This window comes from Megascapheus bottae, chromosome 15 (genome assembly GCF_031878675.1).
Source record: "Megascapheus bottae isolate mThoBot1 chromosome 15, mThoBot2.hap1, whole genome shotgun sequence".
Taxonomy (NCBI): Eukaryota; Metazoa; Chordata; class Mammalia; order Rodentia; family Geomyidae; genus Megascapheus; species Megascapheus bottae.
This window is the reverse complement of record NC_143523.1, coordinates 25,360,407-25,380,538: the sequence shown is the minus strand read 5'-3', so window position 1 is coordinate 25,380,538 and position 20,132 is coordinate 25,360,407. Positions and strand designations below refer to the sequence as shown.

Below are 20,132 nucleotides of genomic sequence, written 5' to 3'. Positions count from 1 at the left end.
GGGGGCAAGCAGTTGAGGATACCCATGGTTCTCTGGTCACTTATATCTCCCCCAAATTTAAACTGGTACATGTCCAGTCATACCAATGAGATGCGAGACCCCCAACTCCGCCAGCTTAAAAAACCGGAATGTTCTCAGTGATCACTGCTACAGTGGTCTTTCTGGGCTGCTACAGACCATTGTGTGGATGTCTTAAAACTAGATACCTTCTAAACACAGCTCTGGAGTCCAAGTTCAAGGCTCCAGCAGCCGTGTGAAGACCAGCTTCCTGGCTCACTTGCAAGCATGCTTTTGCTGGGTCCACACAGGGGAGAAAGGTTGGAGGGATCTCTGGAGTCTCTTTTATGAGGGCATAAATATCTCATGACCTAATCACATCTGAAGGCTCATTTCCTAATACTGCGGCATTGGGTTCGAGGACTTGAGTATACAAGTGAACTATGTAACTCAGGTGGGTCTCAAACTCATGATTCTCCTTTCTTTAGCCTTCCAAGGGCTGAAATTACTGGTGTATACCACCTTACTAGGTTGCTTATGTCTTTCTAAGTCCATTAGGAACTCTGTTCTGGAGCCAGCCATTTGGCTTCTCATCAGAAAGCAGAAGGCCCTTTAATATCTGAAGCTACTATGGTTGCAGAGAAAATTATCACCAGGAGAACACAACTGGTCCAAAGTAGTAACAAAGACCCAGGACACATCAATAAATCACATTCTTTAATGAAACCACCCTTTCTAGACAGTCATGTAAGCTCTTCTCAATGTTCTCTTTGAAATTGACATTTTTATGGAATGAATCAAAATAAAGATTATTTTATATTTATAGATAACACTTTAAACAATTTTTTAAAAGAAATCTTTAGGCATTTTGACATTATTATCCAGAAGTTCAGTCTATAAAGTAAACTTTTAAAATATCTGTTGGAGGCCAAAGGAACACTCGTTCCTGAAATAAATACAAATGCTACCATAGCTGAGGTTTCCCAAATCGCCCAGACGGATGGGAAAACTCCCATGTGGATTTGCTACTTAACTGCATTGAACTAATTAATTTAATCAGTCAGCAGAATTTTTGACTATCATGAAACTTTAGAAAAAAAATAATGAAATAGAAAGAAGTAGAAGGAAACTTTCAGAGGAAAAGAGATTATAAATGAATCAATGCACACACAGCCTTGCTTCATCTGTTTTGGATAAATTCTACTGGCTCACGGGAATTCCAGATCCCTCTTTAGCCTGGGATGCTGGCTCTAGCTTGTGCTAGCTCACAGTACACTAGAATTTGACCAGGAAGGAGACCCAGACCCCAGATACTTCATTAGGTCCTATGTGTGAACACAATTGTCTCATCCTCAGGTTCTATCACCCAGTGACACAAAGCAAGTGGAAGGAATGCCTCCGACCCCTTCATCCACTTCTGGGGATGTTGCTATGCAGTCCGTGGAGCAACTGAAGAGCGAAGGTCTGGGTCTTTCTGCTCAATGGATTCTCCCTTGTGAAGCCAGTTCTGGGGCCCTTTGCAGGACTTGTGTGGTGCATGGATCCCCATGGGATTACAGCTCTGAGACTACATCACCCATAGGCCTAGACAAAAGTCTTCCAGGTCCCATTGTCACAGGTCAGCCACGTGGTGATAACTGCTGGAAACTGTGGGTTTCTTAAAATGCCTCCTACCATGTGGAACGCTGAAACTGTCTCTCCCTCCTGCCTGCCTCCGTGTCCATCTTATTTAGACTTCTAGGGTTAAATGTACAGAATTTTCATCTCTTGGGAAAGAGACCCTAGCAGCCACTTAATATATCCTGTTTTCAGTTTCAACTTGAACCAACAAAATGCAATCTTTGAAGACACCATGATCTGAGACACGGAATCCACTGTTAACAGGCAGGTGGATCTGAACCAGGGGATCGGTTGCTCAACTTGCCACATCAAAGTTCACCCTTGAGTAGGGTGGGCCATCTATCAAGACATGAGGATGGAGGGCGAGCCACAGTCCAGGGTGGGAAAGGCTAGAGAGAGCTTAGAGGGAGGGGGCCACAACGTGCGGAGCTGGCGCTGGAGGCTGGAGCCATAAGGCTACGACCAGCGGGTGGCATTTTCCACACTGCTACGATTAAGGCTTTGACAACTGGTCCTTTACATCCATACATATGCACACACATATATTATTGTTATTAATAATAAAACTTTCATTTTTTGTTTTGAGAAAAACATTCCCACATATTTCTTTCTTTCTTTTTTATTATTCCTTGTTTTATTCCCAGTAATCAATTTCAATTTGAAACAGTCTGATCTTTAAAAAAACTATAACCCTTAGCCTTTCACAAACATCTTGTTTAAAATGATCACTTACCCCAAAGGGATTCAGAGGTTCGGGAGCTGGTTGGAAATGCCATCCTGTGTTCAACAACAACTCAACAGGACTTCTGGTTATGTAAACATTATTGTAAAATTATTCCAATATAAATATCCTTTAAAAAAAACTAACATACCACAGAGCTTTTTTGTTTGTTTGTTTTTTTGGCCAGTCCTGGGTTTAAGCTCAGGGCCTGAGCACTGTCCTTGGGCTTTCTCAAGACTAGAGCTCTACCACTTGAGCCACAGCACCATTTCTGGCTTTTTTCTCTATGTAAGTGGTACCGAGGAATTGAACCCAGGTCTTCGTGGATGCCAGGCAAGCACTCTACCACTAGGCCAAACTCCTGGCCCCACCACACAGCTTTGAGCCCATAATGCCCATAGATGCCTTAATGAAATGCTATTCAAAACAACCTCCTTGCTTAAGTTATACCTTGAGGTGCTAAAATGATACAACTATCACCTATATACCACTAGAACAAGTGCCAAGGCTTGTGGACTCAGACTGCCAATTGGTGGCTGAAGCTTCATCAATGGAAGTCATGGAATCACTGCTTAATCTGCTGGATTTCAGGAAGTTAGTCAAGATGGACTTGCCCCACCAGTGAGGATTCTTTTTCTTTTTTTGGCTGGTTGTAGGGCTTCAACTCTGGTCCTGCGCACTGAGCTCTTCAGCTCAAGGTAATGCTCTACTACTTGAGCCACAGTGCCACTTCTGGTTTTCTGGTGGCTAACTAGAGATAAGCCTGGGCTTTAGTGCCCAGGCTGGCTTTGAACTTCCATCTTCAGATCTTAGCCTTCAGGGTAGCTAGGATTACAGGCATGAGCCACCGCGCCCGGCAGTGATGGTTCTCAGATAACAAAATGAACAGTGTTCTCCCTCTAGGGGCTATCCTTATCCCTCCTGAGATATCTCTGCACACCTTGCAGATGCACTTTGACCTGGCAATCTGGGGCTGGAGGATCCCCCAGTTGGAGCTGCCATGGCTGGAGGTGGTGTGGCAGTCAATGGGAGCTCATGCATAGATGGCATCTTCTCACAGTCAGGGAGGGGAGAAATATCAGGAGTCCGGACATTTTCCTTCAAGAAAACGAGGTTATCACCAGCAAATATCCTGCTGGGATTTCTAGTGGAGGCCTCGTCCCTCAGTGCCATTGGGGATAAGGGAACCCAAAGGGCCAGAGAGGCAGAGGGAAGGTGGTCTTCCAAGGTCAGGAAGATGGCCTCATGCTTGCCCCATGTGCAGTGAGGCCTCTGCCACTCCTGGCCTCCATGTTCCTGGCTTGACATGTCCCCAGCAGAGAGAAAGCAAACCTTCCTAGCCAATACTGGGAAAACCAATGAGCCACAGCCACATTTTTATCTTCATTGCCCAGCGTAGATAGAAGACAACAGGTGTCTCCAGGATGCGGTCACACGGCAGGCGTCTATGGACTCATATCCAGAACAGAGGAATGACCAGCCCTTGGCTGGCCCGTTGCCCCACAGAAGCAGGGAATGGAGAATGAATGAACAAGCATAGCTTGCATAGTCAGTGACTTCAAACCTTCACCTTTTGAGGCCCACAAGTGCTAATGCTGCAGCTGGCACCAAGGGAACATCATCTCTTTCCTTTTTGTGGGCCAGATCCTTACGTAACTTTTGTCTAACTACACACCTTCCAGTTTGGATGTTAAGTTTTTGCGTGAGAAAAATACTGTACATTGTTTTGGGCTAGCCTTCAAGGTGCTCTTACAAAGCCCTCCTCAGTTTCTGTTTGTCCAGAACTTGGGCATTCCTATTTCATGTGCAGGGCATCCTGGAACTTGGTACTGGTGTATCGGGCGTGGAAACCTTTCTTGTTGATGGTGTCATCCGTGTGGAATCGAATCATCAAGGAGTCACCTGCAGAGTAGATTTCTTCTAGTGGCTGAGGAGAGAAGAAAGAAAACCAGAGGACATGAGGCCAACTGGCTGTGTTTGGAGTTTAAATGAGGACAGGACAGGGCTCAATCCAAGGCCCAAGATGGACAATGCTATGATGAAGCATCTCTAACAGCAGAGGCTCTGAGGGGCATCTAGACAGTGCAATGCTTTCAAAGAAAAGTATTGCAAGCTCTTGCTCCCTAGGGCTCTTTGGGCCTTTCTTCTTCATAGAAGACCTAAGATACATATCACACATGATTAAGTGCAAGGGCCAGCCAGGCACTTGCCAAGCCCTCCCAGACCTAATAATCTCAAGGAAGCTTGAGGAACTTGAGACTGAGCTTCACAGAGAGAAGTGAGAGCTGGGCTTGGATCTTTCTGACCATAAAGTATGCACCAGGACTCAGTGGCATTTCGTTTTTTACCACTGGGATGTGTCTCCCAGGAGAGCAGGGGCATTGCTTGGGTCTCCATCCTGAGGTCAGGAAGATGGTTGGAGCAGCTCCATTTGTAGGGAAGACTATGCCAGGTGCCACAGGAGTGGGAAGCATGCCCCCATGGCTGTCCGCTGGGACCTGGCAGAGATAAGAATCTTCCCACTCAGGACTCCCAAGGGACCTTGTCCTTGGAGCACACAGCTTCAAAACCTTCATCCAACCCCCCCCCCTCCTTCTGAGGAGTCTCCTGCTCCCCACTCTTCTCTGGTCCCAGTGCCAGCCAGTGGCAGGAGCAGCCAGGGCTCATGCCCATGTGTGAATCTGGCTACTTGGCTGCTGGCCCCACACCCCTGGGTGGGACTCACCCCCGAGCCACAGAAGCGGCCAAGCCTGGGTGCCGAGCTGTCGTAGCCATCGTAGGCCTCCATGTAGTCATAGCCACAGTCGGCCTCCTCCTCAACCTCGAAGGTCCGGAAGATCAACTCCACACCGTAGCCATCCTCTGCCACTATCACCCAGTCACAGTGAGCCTGGCTCGGGTAGTTGTTGTCCCCAAACTGGGCGTGGGAATAGAGCTCTTTAGTCTGCACTTCCGCCTTCAGCCTGCCCCCGCACTCTGGAGCAGAGAGAGGAGGGAGGTGTACCCTCAGTCCTCAGAGTCCTGGGGCCACCCCACCCGCTTCCTGTCAGCTGCTCTGTAGAGCCCCCTTAAAGGAGAGCCCGGGCAGTCCTGTCCCCCCCACTTCACAGAGGAATAAACAGAGGCAGGAAGTCTAGGGCCTGGGCTCCCCGGCCAGGCTGAGAGTCGAACTGTCCATGACAAGTCTCGTATTCCCAATGGGGCCACACAAGGCCTCCCAGAATCCCTGAGCATGCCACTGAAAATGGCTGGCTGCTTTTTTCTCTCCCCACTTAAGGGAGAATGGGGTTGATGAGTGGCTTGCCTGGCCACTTGCTGGATCTGACCACTGCAAGTCAGGCCAATGCAGGAAGCAGAAGGGCTCATTCCTGTGGGCACTGACTTGGTGTAATGTGACATTTCTGTCACCAGAGGGCACCTCTGCACTGCAGGAGTGCCCACAAGAGAAACCTCAGCACCATCTAAACGTCTTACACTTGCATTTGAGAAAAATGATTATAGGGTGAGGTCCCTGTGGGTGTCACGGGGGCCGGGGGTGCACCTCAGAATTCTGGATTGCTTCTGCAGCCACAGCTTCTGGAGTGTGTTATTTTTTGAATTTGTATACATTTATAATGTAAGAGCATCTATGGTGATGTGTCTTCCACACATGTGCACACGGTACTCTGAACAAATCTACTCCACCCTCCATGTTCCTATTCTTGCTCTCCTCCACCTTTTTGCTGTGTGTGTGTGTGTGTGTGTGTGTGTGTGTGTGTGACATCAGGGCCCATGATCATGATCTCAGACTCAGGATTGGAGAAGCTGTGAGCACGCTGTCACTCCAGGATGGAAGAGCCCACGGGGCCTGAACCTCTGCCACTGAAGCTAGTCCAGTAGCCTTGTAAAGCTTAACTAGCCTTGTAAAGCCACGAGAGCAGCTCCTTTCCCTTCTGATTTTCTACTTAGCAAAGTAAAGAATGTAAGTGATAAGCATATACCTCCTCCCCAAGGGGTTACAGAGCTACTGATGTTTTGAATGTAGGAAAAAGCAACAGGGAGCAAAAGGGGTTTTCATTTTCCCAAGCTGGTCCTCAGAGAGTAGAAAGGGCCGCTTGCTTCTGCTGACTCCCAGACTGTGGATGTCACAGGCTAGTGAAATTACAAGGACATTTAGGAGAGGAACTGATGAAGGTTTGTCTACATCAAATTTTGCCATTTAAAGACATCCAAAGGGGCTGGCAGACTGGCTCAAGTGAGAGAACATCTGCCATCAAGTGAGAGCCCCTAGTTCCAACCCTTGTAGCAAAAACTGGAAAAAATGAAACAAAACTAAGGAATGACTTTAGCAATAATAACCAGAAACCCATTAGCTTTTCATCCTATAGTGACTAATCTTTCCTCTCCTTTCCTTCCATGTATGCCAGTATTGGGGCTTGAGCTCAGGGCTTTACATTCTCACTTGGTATTTCTTTCTTCCTTCCTTCCTTCTTTCTTTCTTTGTCTCAAGGCTGGTGTTCTACTATTTGAACCACAGCTCCACTTCTAGCAATTGGTTAGCTAATTGAAGGTAAAAGTCTTGCAACTCTTTGTGTCAAGGCTGGCTTTGAACCTTGATTCTCAGATCTCAGCTTCCTGGATAGCCAGGATTACAGGTGTAAGCCACCAGTGCACAGCCCACTGTTTCATTTAAACAGGAACATTTTATTCCAGTGTGGCCCCATGCCCTTCCCGCAGCAGTGACGGGAGGCTTCATCTCTGCCTTTACCATACCCAACTCCATCTCTCCCAGGGTCTCCCCACCACCCTGTACCTGTGCTGTGCGTTGCCTGAAAGCCTTTTCTCTGCACTGAGGCGTCTGAATAAAACCTGAGGAACAGGCTGCTGCCCGATGCCACCACGGGCTCTGGTTTCTTGCTGCCACAGAACCGCCCGAGGATGGGGGCCAAGCTGTCGGGCCCGTCATACATCTCCAGGTGGTCATAGGCGCATTCCTGGTGCTGCTCCATCTCAAACTCATTGAACGTCTGGGGACAGAAGAGCAGAAAGTAAAGCAGGGACCTGGCATGAAGCAGGGGTGGGGAGAGGAAAGCGAGCTGCCAGTGATGATGGCATCTGTCCAGCCTGCTATGCAAGGGGGTTCCTAACCATGAAGAAGCTCAGAGCACTGGAGAGGGAGGATCCACTCAGCCTCCTTTGGTCTCCAAAAACAACCCTGGAGACACATGAGCTACTGCTACCATGCACTCCCAGGTCTGTCCCCCTTCCTACCTTCCCTGAACCCTAAGAGCCAGCAAGGGCTGAGCGCTTCCCTCAGGCTGGCAGCTTTGTAAATGCTTTACAAGTATTACCTCATTTAACACTCGAAAGTCCACCATACCCCGACTCCACAGGTGACTTTCCCAAGCTCACACTTTTTCTCTTTCCTTTTTTTTTTTTTTTTTTTAAATTACCAGTACTGGGGCTTTAACTCAGGGCCCGGGTACTATGCTTGACTTGATTTGATCATTACATCTCAGCCTTTTCTTTTTCTTTTTCTTTTTTTTTGCCAGTCCTGGGCTTCAGCTCGGGGCCTGAGCACTGTTCCTGAACTCTGTCAAGGCTAGAGCTCTACCACTTGAGCCTCAGCACTACTTCTGGCTTTTTTTTCTATGTATGTGGTACCAAGGAATCAAACTTGGGTCTTAGTGCATGCTAGGCAAGCACTCTACCACTAGGTCAATCTCAGCCTTCTTTTTTTTTTTTTTTTTGCATTTTTTTTATTGTAATTAGTAAAAGGGTTACATGATATTTGCCAGATAGAAGGTGCATTAATTCACGTACATTGATACCCTTTCACATGTCTTGGTCAATCTCAGCCTTCTTATAGCTAGAATATAGGCACACACCACTGGCAGTCTGTGAGACTCTGAGCTCAACTTCTCCATCTGCTGTAGAGACAAAACGGGCTTGACTGTCCCAGGCATGGGGCTCTATGCTGTCTTCCCTCAGGGTCATCCCAGATGAATTCTGTTATTGCAAACACATTCCGGCAGATGGCAGTCTTGGGAAGGCGAGCCTTTCTCAATCCACTCTCACCCAGATTTGAGGCTATTCTCAATGACCCAGGCAGCTCCTGGGAGCAACCAACGAAAGCAGTTCCCACATGTGGTAGCATGTACTGGATGTGTGGGCTGAAAGCCCCATGTCCCTTCTGCATGCCTCCATGCCCCAGGAGCATTCACCTGTCTAACCTTCACTCAAGGAGATTCACCTAGCTACATCTCACTCGGAGCTCCCAGCACTAAGTAACTGCACAGTCCCTGTGCCTCTAGCCACTGCTGGCTAGGCTTACATCTCTAATGTCTTGCATTCACCCTGAGTTATTGTTCTGTCATCCACAGGACAAATCCTGTGAATAACAAATAACAACAACAAACAACTTTGGCAGCCCTTCTGGCTGCCATGTATTCCAGAATCTGGAAGTCCCTGAGAGTTAAGAAATAAGACTCAGAGTGAAGTGTTTCTCCTTTGCAATAACCAAGCTTGTGGTGTAAAACCACACATCAGATACATGGACGAGACTTTAAATAAAGACTTGCAAGGATTTTTCTTTTTAATTCAAGAAAGAATAAACATATTATTCCAATTACTGATTGAATAAATACACTTTTTCTTCCAGTCCTGGGGCTTGAACTCGAGGCCTGGGCACTGTCCTTGGACACTTTCTGTTCAAGGTTAGCAGCCTATCACTTGATCCTCAGCACCACTTCCAGCTTTTTCTGATTATGTGGTACTGAGGAGAGTATGTGGGCTAGGCGAGTAATCTACCACTACACTACGTCCCCAGCCTGAATAATATACTTTGTAAGAGACCATGAATAACTGGATCTCATTTGAATGGCCTAAGTAAGAAAACAAATCAATCTATATTTTTCCATGGCTAGGACATTTCTGGATGGATTCAGAAGAAAATGTGGAGGGCACCCATTTCCCTTCACAACCTTTAGTGCTTACTGAAATGATTTTTCAAACCTTGAGAATGTTTTGTTATTTTAAAAAGTCAACACTGAGGGGCCAGGAGTTTGGCATACTGGTAGAGTGCTTGCCTAACATGCAAAAAGACCCAGGTTCGATTCTTTGGTACCATATACATAGAAAAAAAACAGGAATGCTGTGTCTCAAGCGATAGAGCTCTAGCCTTGAGAAAGTCTAAGGACAGCGTTCAGGCCCAGGACTGGCAAAAAAAAAAATCAACACTGAAACAACTGAATGTCAGCCCTACAGATCTGTGGGGGTATACACATACACACACACACACACACACACACACACACACACACACACACAGCCATCCACGTTGTTACAGCCAAGGTTGTTACAGAGCTGTTGTGTGTGGCCTCTTTTCCTTCTGTACCCCAGCCCCATGAAGCAGGCCTCATTAGCGTCCCCACTTTTTATACAGTGAATCTAAGCTCTGGAAATTCTGGGTAGATCCCCCAGTGACAGAGATGGCAAGTGGCAGAGAAGATACTCAAACCGGGGCCTGCCCAACATGGAAATTCAAGGTCTTAACCAATTACAAAATGACTCACGAGTTTCACCCTGTGGCCTGCTGTGGAAGAGATGTTCCAGGTACACTCCCTCCGGCTGGGGTACTTGTCAGGCCAGTTGGGGGTTGTCAGGGTCCCCTCTGCACTGCTGATCTTGTGTGCACAGCCGGCTGGGGTCACGGGGTAGGAGGTGGTGAGGGGGGGAGAGGGAGGGAGGGAGGGAAGGAGGGAGAGAGAGAGACAGACAGACAGAGACAGAGAGAGAGAGAGAGAGAGAGAGAGAGAGAGAGAGAGAGAGAGAGAGAGAGAGAGAGAGAGAGAGAGAGACAGTTATTCATTTGTAAACAGCACCAAAGGTATTTGTTCTGGAGGTTTCTTCCCTCGTCTTTCTTTGTCTTGGGGTCCTCAAGGGTGAGGAAGGACAGCCTGAATCCGGAGCCCTTTGGTGCAGAGATTTGCTGATATGTTTGAATTGCTTCCTTGCCTTCCCAGTTGCGGCTCAGGGGCCAGGATATTTCTATTAACTGTCCACATGGATGCTGTCATTACAAATAGTTCGTCCTGGCTTAGAAGCACAGGCCTTGGGGTCAGGTAGAGATCTGTTCAGATCCTGAGTCCACTACCTGGAAGGCCTTGAGCACTTACGTCTTTATCAAAGGGGAATCACCCTTGCACCATGAGAGGCTGGCTGAGCTTCAGCCCAGGGAGAGCAGCAGAGATCTTCGGGTCACTAGGCCCTGTGCCTCTTTCAAAAAGGCTTTTCAGCATATGGAGCACACTTCCTGCTTTGTCCTGGTCACTGCTCTGTTCTCAGCGAGCACCCTGAGGACGTGCACACTGGTAGCCTTCTGGGCAGTGGTTAGACTGTGTCTTCCTCTGTGCTGAGCACTCATCCAGTCATTTTAATCCTTCCCATTTCCAGGTAAGAAAGCCGGAGTGGGAGTGGGGGCGGGGGGGGGGGGGGGGGGGGGGGGTAGAGAACCTGTGGTCTTCACAAATTCCCACACCCAGCAAACTCTTTGCTAGGTTTTGTGGCTGGATTAAGGCCTGATGTCTGTGTTTACCACAGGTGTCCAAACTGGCTTCAAGGGGCAGAAGAGGGGAAGAATGGAGGGTAGGCTTCTAGAATGATTGGGTAATCAGGGCATGTGGCCTTGAACTCCCATGAATGAATGGAGCAGGGAGCCAAGTTCTCCCCAAATTCTTGGTCTCTATTAGGCCTGGATTATGGCATATACCGTGATTGATATTTGAGTGTGTGAATATGCATCAGGTTGGAATACTTGCTAGGCATTCTTTTAATGTCTGCAAAACTGTAAGCGGGTGGTACAATGAGCCTCTGGCTCGGGGACTAAGGCGCTCAAGGTCACAGGGCCAATGAGTGGCCAGCGCAGAGGCAGAGGTGTAGACCTAGGCAGCCTGATTCTGGGACTAAGATTTAACCCTTTACCATAACTCTGCATGGGGCACTTGAACCACTCCCAGAAAACCAGAGCAAGGAACCCAAGAGTTTGAGGCCCAATTCTGGCCTCTTCCGAAGCCCCGCCCACTCCACTGCAGACCCACCCACATCCACCAAAGCCCCTCCCATCCCTCCTCCCTCCCCCACCCTCCCTCCCCGCGCATGCGCACTTGGGGGAAGGGCATGCAGCTGGACCCAGAGATTGCCCTCACCCTCTTTGCAGTCGTGCTCGTTCTCATGTAGCCGGAACCCGTTCCGACACCTACACAGGTAGCTCCCAAATGTGTTGACACACTCGTGCTGGCAGCCACCATTGTCCTTGGCACATTCGTCTTTGTCTGGGAAGATCAATGGGACCTCCTAAGAAGTACTGGCTCGGAATGTCCCTCATGTTCCACAGTGGCCTCCTCCAGGGAGCGTCCCTGAATGCTCCCCATTGCCCTCTTAAAGTGTGTGTGTGTGTGTGTGTGTGTGTGTGTGCAATGTGGGGAACAGCTTTGCTTCCCACGTGCTAGAATGGCTTGGCAGTTATATTTTGATTCCCTGTACTCCCAAAACCGTTTTCCACAAGGCATGCATGTGTTCTCTACTCCTGCAGGAACTAGGAACAGAGGAGCCGGGCCTGCCCCAAGCATTTCCTATATATTATCTAAGTTCATTCTCACCCAACCTCAGGAGGGAGGGTCTGTACCCACATTACAGGTAAGCAAACATAGCGAGGATCATGGTTCAAAGCCCACCAGGAAGTTAAGTTGAAAGATTGGTATCTCTAATTAGCCAGCAAAAAGCAAGAAAGTGGAGCTGTGGCTCAAGTGGTAGAGTGCTACCCTTGAGAGAAAAAGCTATAGGACAGCAGGCTCTAAGTCCTAGCAAAAACCAAACAAACAAACAAGCCAAACCCCAAACAAACAAAAAACTACCCCCCAAAAACCTTGTCAATGAGAGGCTGCCACGTCTAACTTTCCCTTCCCGCAGTAGGAACTGCAGGTATGTTCCAGACATAGAAGCCTATGCAGGATTGGCTTGCTGCTCAGGTGTAAGCAATCAGAACATAAAAGAATCTAACTACAGTCCTCACACAGTCCACACTCCAATGTAATTTGACAAGCAGCCCCTGTTATATGGTTTGGGTGAACGGTGATTTCAGATTTCTGGCCACTAGAATCGAAAGAGAATATGATTGTATCTTAAGCTGCTCAGCAAGTTGCAATTTGTGATGGAAGCCTCAGGTCGGGAATAAAACCCTTGGATCCAGGCCTCCATATGGGAAGGATACAGGAGTGAGCTAAGAAAGGGCAGGGACTCAGAGGAAGAGCCTGAAAAGCCACCTGACCCTGTTGGCCTCACCTCCTCATCCACCTACCGGAAAAGAAGTGGGCCCGGAAGCCACGTTTGGAGACTGTGTTGTCGGACTTGAACTCCACACGCATGTTGTTGCCCTGCGACGTGATGACCTCAGGGGTCTCCGACCCACAGAACTTGCCATGCAGCGTGGCATCAGGGGACAGGCCGCTGCGCACTTCCACGAAGTCGTATTTACAGAGCTTACAAAGGAGAAAGCAGCATTACCCCCTCTCCCAGCCCAGAGGCCCTCCCTAGGTCTTCACCCTGCCACGTGGTGGATGGGCTCAAGCTAGCTCCGACATGGTAGCTGGTGGAGGGGAGTGGGCTCCCTCTGTTTTTCTATGCTGATCATTAGACAGTTCCAGAGGCTGCCAGGGACCAATCCTGTCTTTCCTGCCTTCCCCACAGCAGAGCCCCAGCAAGCGCCACCCTACTTGCTTCTATCATTTTATATAGTGGGCTGCCATATGAGATTATCTTGAAGAATCCCCCCGCCATCCCCACTGGAGAAGGGAAGGAGCAGGAGAAAGGTGCAAGGGAAGGAGGCAACATTTTCAAACCACTGCCTCAATCCAAACCCCCCATGTCCTCATGCAGAAAAACTAAAGCTCCAATAGGCACAGACCCTTGTCTGAAGTGCCAGACCTCAGCAGTGGCAGAGCCAGGCTGGCTACCTGCTGCAGTAATGGTTTTCTCCAAAGGAACTTAACTGCCCAATGAGCATTTGGCAAATGTGCATGGGATTTGTCTGGGCAATATTCACTGTAGGTGGGTTACCCGGACCCTCTGTGAACCAGCTTATTGCCAGTGGGATCTTCTCAGGCTACAGGCCTGACTGGCAGGGAGCACCAGGCCAGTGGTGTTCTTAAAGGGAGTAAGGTAAAAGGCCGATGTGACCCCCGGAGCAGAGGGGGCCCTCCTCTAGCTCCAGGTGAGCAAAGCATATACCTGGCAAGCACTCTGGCTATAGCACCCTAACTTGGTCACCCCTAGCTACTCCCAAGAGAGAGCACAGGCTGTCTGTAGCAACAGCTGAACCTCAGTCATTCTGTTCCCCTCTGCTGGACAACCCCATCCCCCTGATTCATAGCCTGGGGCTCAGAGCTGTTGTCCCTGCCTCCTTCACTTGTGTCCGTATTCTGCTTGGACTTAACAGTGACAAAAGGGTGTGGGGTACTCTATGTGCAGCTGAAGAAATTGAGTAACCTCTCCCCCGATTCTGCCAGACTTAGATCCTGTAACTCTTTCAAAATGGCAGCTTCCACAGGAGCCAGCACCCTGCCTGCCTATCCCATTCTTGGTCCTCCTTTCGAGTCACTGGGTTAACGTGGCTCCCCATCGGGGACAGCACAGATACATACGTCATTGCCTTCCAGTTCAAACACATCAAACTGCAGGGAGATGCGGTACTGCGCAGGGGCCACCACCTGCCAGACACAGTGTTTGTTTGTGGGGTATTCCTTGGGCCATCCAGGGCTGGTGATGCTTCCGTTCAGCTTGGTAAGGAAACCGCCACAGGCCACTGTGTGGGGGACACAGACACAGCATTCATTTAGTGGTTGTTCCGAGTAACTGTAATCCCTGCTGGCCCGTCCTGACGACGGGAAACAGTCAGAACCGATTCACTCAGTGTCCTTTTTACTAGCTTCTGCTTCAAACTGGGGGACAAGTCTTTTTTGTTTTGAAAATTGTAATGCTTGGAGGTGGTGCTAGACTGCTAGCCTTTGGAGAGAGGGAAGTCAAATGGGAACACAAGCTCCAGTACAGGTACAAAAATAATAGTAAATAAAGGGAAGTAAGGATGCTGCATTGACTTGTCACCTAGTGGCATAGTTGTAACATCATATGACCTGGACCAAGGAAGAATTAAAAAGGTCTGTACCTCCAGGCACTGGAGGCTCATGCCTGTAAATCCCAACTTCTCAGGAGGTGAAGATCTAAGGATCTCAGATTAAAGCCAGCCTAGGCAGGAAAGTCTGTGAGACTCTTATCTCTGATTAGCCAGCAAAAAACTGAAGTGGAGCTGTGGCTCAAATGGCAGAGTGCTAGCCTTGAGGGAAAAAGCTAAAGGACAGTGCCCAGGCTTTGAGTTTTAAACCCTAGTACTGGCTGCACATATCCAAGGGGGAAAAAATGTCAGCACCAAGCTGTTCACTGTACCTGGCTTGTATGAAAAGTACAGTCCCAAGGTAGAAAGGGGGTGGTACAAAGAGTCACACCAAAGGGCTCATAGATCTTTGCCTTTACTTTCTGCCTTATTATGACGTAAATCTTACAAGGCTACAGAAGAAAATGAGTGGTGGCTTGTCTCACCATTTCACTTAATTTCATGTAGTTTTGGTAATTGCCACTTGTCACGGTGACCAACTTGTTCCTCTCAGGTGAAGGGGAGGAGGGATCTCTCACTATGTCTGTTTCTTGCCAGCTATTCCATCACATTGGTTTGGCAGGCTTAATACCAACCTTCACATGACTTCTTGTCAGTAGCCAGCTCGTAGCCGGGGTCACAGGCACACATGTAGCTGCCAAGTGTGTTCACACATCGTTGCTCACACCCGCCGTGGTCTGGCCAGGAACATTCATCTACCTCTGCAGGGAGGAAAGGTGACCTAGCTAAATCCTCACCAACCTTCCCGGCCCACTGACCACTCTTCCACCTCCCACGGCCTCCAGCTGGGGTGGAGGATAAGAAAAAAGGCAGGGACCAGGTCTCAGCTCTGACTTCTTTCTACCTTCCATCTGAGAGAGTGAAAGGACGAGGCTTCTATGCCTCCTTAATAAGACCCAAGAATTGTTTCAGAGAGCATTAAGGAAAGACTGGGCCTATCCCTAGGTGTATGAAGAAATGCCATGAAGGATGCTAGTTCCCTCCACCACTGAGGCCCAGAGAGCAGGGACGAAGGGGAATTTCACATTCCTTATGAGGAAGCTGTGGACCAAAATGGTCTAGCCAAGCCTTGAATGCTGCCATCATTCCAAATCACCAGAAATGAAAGGTGCTCTACTGACTGCCAGCCAATAGATTCTGAGAGGACTGCTATCTGGCATCAGGAGAGGGCTGCAGAGGCCAACTGGCATCCTGGCCAGTGTCATAGGCCAGCTGGGCCCTGAACAGAGCCTGCTACTCACAGGCGCCAAGGCACGAGCATCTTTGGCTTGTTCCTACTCTGGCAGACCTGTGGTTATGCTTCCAGCTTCTCTTGCTGGCATTTGTGTCTCACTCCAAAGAAGCTGGGCTAAGGAAGCTGGCATTACTGACTCTCACTCTGCTCCCTATTCTTTCCTGAAGCTCCCACATTTCACTGGGCCTTGTCAGCTTAGAAAGTACCATTGTTTCATTGGGCTGATTCCTTTTTCACTATTCTGCAAAGGGGAAACAGGGATCTCTGGCTGCCTATCATGGTGGTATAGCTTGAAGCGGGTTCTTCAGGCCCCTGTTGCTTCATGGAGAATATAGGAGAAGTATCTAAAAAGGAGACAGAAGGGAGGTGAGGCCAGGTGCCAGTCACACCTGGAATCCTAGCTCCTCAGGAGACAAGATGTAAGGATCAGCTGCTGTTACAATCATAGTTATCAATGCTCAGCTTCATTCTACTCTAGTTTGACCTTGTAAGTTTACTACATCTCATTCTCAGTGCAGAACAATCTGCACTGTAGAGGCCAAGTGTGAGCCTGCTCCTGAAAGCTGTAAACTGTGCAACTGCAGGCGGGTGTGTTCAGTACAGCTCTGAAATGGATGACTGCCTCCTCACTGCAAGGAACCATGCCTGGGGTTAAGTCTCCACATGGGTTTTGTGGTTCTTCCACTAGAAGAAATACTTCTTCCTGTGATTGAAAGTGGAAACAAATTTCTAATTCATACCCTTGAAAAAACTAGCCGCAAAGCCTGCTTTGTTAATGGAGCTGTCGGATACAAACTTCATCCATAATCTGTTGGAGCTCGATTTCACATCATCTGGCTTCTCGTAGCCACAGAAGTGGCCAATCAGGGCACTGTCTTGTGTGGGGCCATCTCGGATTTCCAGGTAATCATAGGCACAGCTGTCATGTCTTTCAATCTAAAGAGAGACAGAGGGGGCAAGATGATTCCAGGTGACTTGCCTTCAAGGTTTTGATGCACGAGTAGGGTATGATTTAGGAATGCTGAGTATGCATTGGGCTTCTCCGAGAGGCTAGTGACAGAAGTCATGGGTGAATCAAATTGAGAAGGGGCTAAGAAAAGCGAGGAAAGACAGTTTTACAGAACTTCCTTGGACTGACTCCATCTTACCTGTCCATTTTGGTTATCCTTGTTGGCCTCACTCACAAAGGAGGGGAAGCAAATTTCACAAAGACTTGTGACACAACTCACTCAAAGATTTGTGATCTTGAAATGGCCTCTTAAGTTCCTCTGTCTAACTAAACTTTGGAGGTCATCATCATAGGGTGAAGGGTGTGGAGCAAAAGCTGTCACTTGTTTCAATGCTCATGAAGATATCCAAGCCCCACTCACCTCAAAGGCTTGGAAAGTAAGTCCTACGTGAAACCCATCGGACACCGTGATCCTCCAGACACATTCCTTGGAAGGCCTGTAATCATCGGGGTAGTTGGGAGATTGAATCTGACCCGCGTCTTTGGTAATGTCTCCTCCACACATAGCTTTAGAAAGACAAGCACAAGGAGGAACCGGGTCCCTGGTCACACATTTTAGAAAGAAAGGTACGTGACCATTTGTCACCACTAGGTGGCTCCACTTGCTAACGTTTCCGCTAGTGTCAACAAAGACTGATCTGAAATCCCTCACTTAAGGAAAACAACCTTGTAACACCTGCATTGTCTATGAAACTCACATAGCTTTTCTGCCAGTGTCAGAGTCCTATTCCCAGGTGGGTCAGGAGGACAGTGAACAACAAAGCTCAGTGTCCCCAGTGGTTCAAAGGGCAGAAGTTTGGTGCTTCCAGCAGATAGACACATGCAGCAAGCGCATGCACAGATGTGCACACTGTTAGATCTTTCACAAAAACAAAATTTGGACCTCTCCAAAATTACAATGGCTTGGGCCAAAAAAGACGCTTAGTAATTTTCTAGCAGTGTCCCTTTTATTTAGGGGTCAGAGGCTGGTCAGAAAGGAATTTTCTTTCATTAATGAAACAAACAGCGGCCCAGAGAAATCAAGGCCTCTTAGGCTCACACAGCTCTTCAGAGGTCACTGGCAGTTGCCTGGGCTTTATGCCTGCTCCCCAGCTGAACCAGGAAGGTTCAGCAGGCTGGTGACAGGTAGAGAGCAGTTCCAGGTGGGCACTGCTGGCCTAAACCATCTAAGTGTAATGGAATGACCTGCGATGCCAAGCCCCGCCCACCAGCCTCCTGCAGTGGGGGCCTGACTCTTGAGGCTCTGGCAAGCTGCACTCATGCATGGGGAAGAAGAAAGACAGATGGAGGGCTACACAGCAAGGACAGATTTCAGCTGCCAGTGGCACAAGTGCTTCATCATAAACAAACCTTCATATACCGCAAAGAAGCCTTTGCCCAAGATGCTGCTGCTGCTGCGAAATTCCACCCAGAGCCGGCTGTCTGAGGAGATGAGGGGCTCCGGGACCTTATCACCGCAAAACCTCCCTGGAAAGGGGAAAAACACGGTCAGGATGCCTGTGGACAGAAAGAGGTGCTCGCTGCCACCTGAGCACAAGGCCTGGTTCTTCCCACGTGCTTGGCAGACCCTCCCTGGGGCCGCAGATCCTAAGAAGGGGAGGGAGAGTCACACACTCCTTTAACACATTCAGACAAACTCCACATTCCAGTCCATCAAAACACCTGGGTATAGCCTGGGGGGAGGGGGGAGGGCTCCTCCTCATGGGGAACCCTCCTCTTCAGGGAAGCTCCCAAAGACAGCAGGATGATGCCCTGAGCCAGCAGCTCTTATGGCATATATACCCTTCCTTTCGGAGCACTGAGCACTCTGCTTTCCTTGTCTCGGGGCAGTGGGGAATAAGAGGATGCATCTCCCCATCCTTGTGATCTACAAAAGGGTCCCAGGCCACAGGAGGGAGAGAGGCCTGGAGAAGACACCATGGGCCCCTTTAAGGACTGTACTCTGCCCACTTTGAGTTGAGACCATGGATGGAAAAGGGTGAAGGATAGAAAAGGGACGTTTCAGCCCCTGGGAGAAGCATAAAGCCTTCCCCAGTCCCTAGGTTGATCCTGGAAGGGCAAAGAGATTCTCAATCTCCCAGCCCTTCCTGAGGAAAGGTCTGAACAGATATGTCTACATAATTTGTCAAGACACTCAGCCATGAAACAGACATAAAGAGTCCATGACTCAAGCAATGAGATAGCAGCAACATGACACAGGCTCTGGCATGAAGGCACTTTGTCATAGCCCTGATACTTCACGGATACTTTTATTTTCAGTGTCCTATAAGGTACTGGATAAAAAGTCACTTGCAGCTATAAATCTGGCTTTATCCTTCTGAGAAAAATGGGTAGTGGGAAGATTGAGAGATGTAACTGCCACAATGTGCCTTTCCTAATGGCCTGCTTGGGAGAATATTCCTTGGGGAGAAGGGGAAGAGGGGACTACAGCCTCCTTGGCATCCTCCTGATTTTGGCCACCTGTGGCCATGTGGATTTGGTGATTTAATATTCAGTGAGATCAGATGAAATCGTTGTCAAGACTTGGGCAAGGAAGGACTCCCTAGAGGCCATACATTGTCAGTAATTGTTTCCTGGTGTAGCTAATTAGCGTTCATTAGATTCTGGAGCCTGACTGTGAAGAATCATTGCTTACCAGCATGGAGAAAGAGTGTGCAAGCTCAGGAGAGGAGAAAAAGAGAGGGGAGGGGGGGAGAAGAAGGGAAGGGGAGAGAGAGGATGGATAAGAGGGATTTTCCTTACATCCACTATGGGGACCAGTTTGAGGAAGTAAATCCCTGAGGTATACTGTTGAAGAGTTTCTTGTCCCTGGTCCCTCTCCCTCTGCTTCCTGGCCATCATCGGGTGAGCAGCTTTTCTTTACCACAATGTACCAGAATCTTGCCACGTACCTAAGAGAAAATCAGGCCAAGTGACCATGGACTGAAACCTCAGACACTGAGAGGTTAAAGCAAACCTTTACTTCCTTTAAGCTAATTTCTCTCAAGTATTTTGTCACAATGGCAGGAGTCTAACATACCACTAGATTAGGTACTATTATTAATCACGATTCACAGATGAGAAAAGTGAGGATGAGGGAATTTATCTCAGGGCTGGAGGTGGAAGCAGATGTGAGCCATGGCAATTGAGATCTAGATTTCCACTTTCTTCATCATCATCATCACCACCACCACCACCACCACCACATTGCTGCCACCACCAGGAGGAATTTCAGTGTAGTCCTGAACACCATCCATAATGGGATGCACCTAATTTTTCCCCCTGGTAATATGAGCGTGGTGTCCATTTCCCACTTTGGAAACAGACAAGTAAGAATGAAGATCACAGTTTCAAACCATGAAACCAG

At 48.6% G+C, this 20,132-nt stretch overlaps 1 protein-coding gene across 1 annotated transcript in view; it reads right to left on the bottom strand.

The window, feature by feature from the left end:
- Positions 1-1,138: 1,138 nt before the first annotated feature.
- Tll2 (tolloid like 2) overlaps positions 1,139-20,132 on the bottom strand; it is a 99,229-nt gene continuing 80,235 nt past the window's right edge. Inside the window, exons 11-21 of the mRNA XM_090346918.1 lie at positions 18,137-18,253; positions 17,148-17,293; positions 16,518-16,713; positions 15,119-15,244; positions 14,017-14,177; positions 12,675-12,855; positions 11,524-11,649; positions 9,892-10,019; positions 7,131-7,344; positions 5,064-5,314; positions 1,139-4,265 (exon numbers count right to left, since the gene is read on the bottom strand). Coding sequence (XP_090203044.1) covers positions 4,134-4,265; positions 5,064-5,314; positions 7,131-7,344; positions 9,892-10,019; positions 11,524-11,649; positions 12,675-12,855; positions 14,017-14,177; positions 15,119-15,244; positions 16,518-16,713; positions 17,148-17,293; positions 18,137-18,253 — 1,778 coding nt within the window. The 3' untranslated portion in view covers positions 1,139-4,133. The remainder of the gene's footprint in view (positions 4,266-5,063; positions 5,315-7,130; positions 7,345-9,891; positions 10,020-11,523; positions 11,650-12,674; positions 12,856-14,016; positions 14,178-15,118; positions 15,245-16,517; positions 16,714-17,147; positions 17,294-18,136; positions 18,254-20,132) is intronic.